General features: G+C 63.3%; 1 protein-coding gene across 1 annotated transcript in view; it reads left to right on the top strand.

Annotated features, from left to right (window-relative positions):
* Positions 1-3,616, top strand: part of PTPN7 (protein tyrosine phosphatase, non-receptor type 7) — a gene marked incomplete at its 5' end in the record, with an annotated part of 8,826 nt that extends 5,210 nt beyond the window's left edge. The window contains 3 exon segments of the mRNA XM_010831117.1: positions 432-589; positions 1,577-1,690; positions 2,363-3,616. Of these exon segments, the coding sequence (XP_010829419.1) occupies positions 432-589; positions 1,577-1,690; positions 2,363-2,456 (366 nt within the window).
* Positions 3,617-4,387: the final 771 nt, after the last annotated feature.

The following is a 4,387-nucleotide window of genomic DNA, read 5'->3' as shown; positions in this document are numbered from 1 at the left end:
CCCGGGGCTGCAGGGGGCCGGGCCACCCCTCTCTGGAGGTCCCCTGGGGACCTCGGGTTTGCTCAGGGAGACCTGCCTGAACCCACGCCTGCAGAGCTGCTTGGGCCCGGAAGAGGGACGTGGGCGCCGCCCTGGGGCCCCTCCAGGCCGGCAGGGCAGGCGCCACCATCCCTGTGGGAAGCAGGGCGGGCCCTGGAGGCACTGCTGGAGGGCGCCCGGCAATTCGATGAGAGGCTTAACGACACGTGAAGCCTAAGCCCCCGTCACTGGAGGCGCCTTCCGCTCTCCAAAGCAGCTCTCTGGCCTCCGAGCATCACAGCCCTGTGCGTGAGGCTAAGGGACACGTCCGCAGGCCTGTGCTGGTGGGAGGCAGGGCCGGGACCTGAACGCGGGTCTCTGCTGCCCCTTCCTCACGCCCTGCCCCCGCCCAGCACCAGGAGCAGCGCCGGGCCCTGAAGCACATTCTCTTCTCGGCCTGGCCCGACCACCAGACCCCGGAGTCGGCGGGGCCCCTGCTGCGCCTGGTGGCCGAGGTAGAGGACGGCCCAGAGACTGGGGCCCGCTCTGGGCCCATCGTGGTTCACTGCAGGTATGGGCCCCTCAGAGGGGCTCCTAGGGGAGCGGGGGCTGGCCTGGGCCTTACTCAGACCGGGATCTCCAGCTCATCCAGCAAGTGCAGAACACGGACGTGTGGGCCGGGCACCCCAGGCACAGTTCAGAGAGGCAGCTCCCGCTCCGCGGGAGGACACAAACCTGCTCCCTGCCGCCAGGGCGCATTTATGCATTCCCCAAATGTTCACTCAACGCCTGTTATTGCTAGGCGCAGAGTTCGATGCTAAGGAGACAGTGTGAACAAGACCGTTTGGTTACTGCCCAGTTTTACGGTCTGCAGACAAAACGAACAGAATGCATCGTGATGAATTGTGATGGGGCTGTTGGGGGCACAGAACCAAGCCGCCCCCACCAGACTTTGGCCAGAAACGGTCTTCCAGGAGGAAAGTCCTCTAGGCCAAACTAAGACTTGGAAGGTGAAGGGGGAGCAGGGAGCACCCCGGTGGGTGGGGCTGCAGCTCCCGAGGCCTGACGGAGGCTGGGCACAGTCAGGGCACGGGCCCGGGACACGTGGGCGGGCTTGAGAGTCTGGAGGGTAAGAGCGGGTGTGTGGATGAGGGGCTACACGGGACAGGCCCAGAGACCCGGGTGTGCCGCCGAAGAGCCCCGGGGCCTCGGGCTAAGAGGCCGGCGGACGGAGGGGTGAGGCAGGGACAAAGACAGGCAGAGCGTTCGGGAGGCCCGTCCTCAGGAGCTCACGCGGCCGCAAGCACAGGCAGGGGGTTGTGGACCCTCCACAGGTGCAGCCGGCGGATGCTGGGGGTCAGGGGTTCACGCAGGAGGGGAGACTTCCTGAAGAAGGGAGGAGGGCAGGGCGGAGCAGGGGGAGAGGATTCGGGGCAGGACGGGCAGGCAACGGGTGAGCGGCGCCATCAGAGGGCATTGGCGTGTCGAGAGGCGTGGCTGATGCCCTCCTCGCCCGCCTGCCCCCTGTGACTGCCCTGCCCTGGACCCCTGTACCCAGCGCAGGGATCGGCCGGACTGGCTGCTTCATCGCCACCCGCATCGGCTGCCAACAGCTGAAGGCCCGAGGGGAGGTGGACATCCTGGGCATCGTGTGCCAGCTGCGGCTGGACAGGTGGGTGCTTGGCTAAGCGGGGTGAGGACACGGTGGGCGGCCCTATGCCTCCTGGAGGCCCTTAGGCTCTGGGTATTTCCTGTGGGAGAAAACGGGCCCATTGGGCTTCAAGAGCTTAGCACCTTACACCCAGGCCAGAATCTCCATCCGGAGTTTAGCTGGGGGTGCTACAGCTAAATAGGACACTCTACTAAACAGGGTTCACCTGAGCTTCCGGTCTTTCGTGTTTCTTGTCTCCATTTTTCCAAATACCCTTTTCAGGGGGGAAAGTGGGGAGACAGCGACGGTTGGTTCTGGAAACAAGACAGCCACAGGCAGCTGCAAAAGTTCACTGGTGTAGAGACAAGAGACAGGGTCCACCCCCCGCGCGTCTCTGTGTCTCCTGGGCCCCCACTTCTTTACCCAGAGAGACAGTGGCCCCCTCCCCAGAGAGCTGCTATGAGGAATGAGTTCACCAATGGGAAAGCATTGGGAACACGAGATCTGGGGAATCACTACTTCTAAGACCTCTGCCACATGGGGCCCTCCTCCCGGGTGGGGAAGGCAGGGGCAGTGGGGGGAGTCCCAGTCTGCCACAGAGAGGACGCCCCTGGGAGGAGGCGCCACAGGCCTTCGGGAGGGTCAGGCTGTCCCCACTCGCCTCAGCTCAAGACTGTGCGTCTCTGCCCGCAGGGGAGGCATGATCCAGACGGCAGAGCAGTACCAGTTCCTGCACCACACCCTGGCCTTGTTCGCCGCCCAGCTGCCAGAGGAGCCCAGCCCCTGACCTGGAGCCCTCCCTGCCCGGGGCTGCTTCCCTGGGCCTGGGGAAAGGGGGCCTTGTGACCTGGGGAATCCCCAGGGGCCTGTCTGGGGTCCCGGAAGCTGGCCAGTGAGGATGAGGCAAGACACTGGCTCTTGAGCACTGGCCACTGCCCCCTGCCCCCAGTGGACACAGGGGCGACCCCCCTGTGAGAGCCTCGGTCTCCTCCTCGGACATGGACCTGGTGTTGCTGCCACCAGGGCAGAGCAACCTGAGGGTTCCCAGAAGCTGCTCCAGCTGCACCCCCTTCCTGGGGCTGGCAAGAAAGTGACCCCAAGATCATACCCACCCCGGGTATGTTCTCGGTCCAGCCCGAGAACAGGCCGATGGCCGGAGTTGGGAAAAGCCTGGTGCTGCCTTGGCTATGTCCTCAGCATCCTGCCAGGGACTCTACCTCCTCACCCCACATCAAAGGCCAGACACCCCCAAGAGAGCAAAACCCAGACCAGCCCCGTGCCCACACTGGGGTCTGGTGAACAGGCTACAGAAACGACCAGACGAAACAGTTAAAGCCTCTAGAAGAAGGAAAGTGTGGGAACACCTCCCGGGTCCAGACTGCTGCCCCTGCCTCTGTGCCCACCAGCCACCCACCCCAGCCACTCCCGTGGGAGACCCTGCGTCCTCAGCCTGCCTGCCAGCCTCAGAAGGGACACGAGTGCCCAGGAAGAACACAAGAACTGAGCGAGGAGCTGAGAGCACTGCCTGACTCCAGATAAGAGCCCGCCACGCCCTTCTCCCTGCAGAGCACGCCTGGACCGCACGCCTGTTTCCACCAGCATCCTGGATTAAAGCACCTATGTGGGCCAGGGGCTCAGGCTGAACAGGGTCCGCCACAGTTTACCCTGGAGAGCGAACTGCCCTCCACGTCTCTTGTCAGCACGAGTCCCAGGGCCCCCCAGGTCTAGTCTCAGGGCTGACCACCACCTGGGAGTGAACTCACTCCTCCTGAAGCTTTCCTGCCTTCAAGAGGCACTCCCGCGGCCCATGGAGCTCAGACCCCCCAGGAGGAAAGCGACCACGTGGCGGCGGGTCCCCCTTCCTGGGTGCTGCTGCCCCAACCCTGTCCAGACACGAGGACAGGCCGTGGAGAATAACAGGTGGGGAAATAAAGGCTTCTTCTTGTCCTCAGGCCTCCGGGGCCCCTTCACAGCAGTTAGGGTAAGAATCCACAGAGCAGGGACAGGCGGCCGCTCTTTACCCCAGAACGTGCACTTTCACAGCCCTTCCAGGGACACGGGGAACAGCGACCCTGGTGTGGGCTTGTGGAGGGGGTGGGGGCCGGGGAGACAGAGGTGTTTCTTGGGAGCTAGAGAGGAACTTACCAAGAGCAGGGACTAGAAAGGCCATGTAACTGCTCGGGACGTTCCGTAGGCCGAGACCCTGCGATCCCACCATTCTGGCAACTGATTATGGGGTCATCTTGGGTGGGTTTGGCAGGTATGGTTGCTATTTGAAAGTTTATGCACCTTTGATTAAAAGCACAGACGCACATGAACACACATGGAGGTCAAACACTCAGATGCAGCCAAGGCGGGTGGCAGCTGGGGGCCCCGGGGACAGCAGCACCCCAGCAGGCCGCCACCCCCACCGGTGGCTCTCCTGAGCCCAACTATGGCTTTCACCCAGCACAGGCCAATGTTTCCATTTGCCACAAACGTGCCTCACGGGAAACCGCCTGGCAGGATCTTCTCTGTCTAGCATGCAGTGGTCCTAGTAAAAGCCTCTCTGGGCTAGAGGCTTATAAGCACGGGGTTCTGGTACGTCGTGGTTGACAAAGCGCTCACGGGCGGCTGTTCCTCTCCGCGGGTACCCTCTGAGAGATCGGGGCTCGGTACCCGGAGATGCTCAGAGGCCAGGACCTAGGGAACAAAAGATCTCAAAGACCTCGCCCCCGC

Source organism: Bison bison, unplaced genomic scaffold (assembly GCF_000754665.1).
Source record: "Bison bison bison isolate TAMUID 2011002044 unplaced genomic scaffold, Bison_UMD1.0 scf7180017864524, whole genome shotgun sequence".
Taxonomy (NCBI): domain Eukaryota; kingdom Metazoa; phylum Chordata; class Mammalia; order Artiodactyla; family Bovidae; genus Bison; species Bison bison.
Note: the sequence above shows the minus strand (reverse complement) of the source record. Positions and strands in the feature narration are given on the sequence as shown.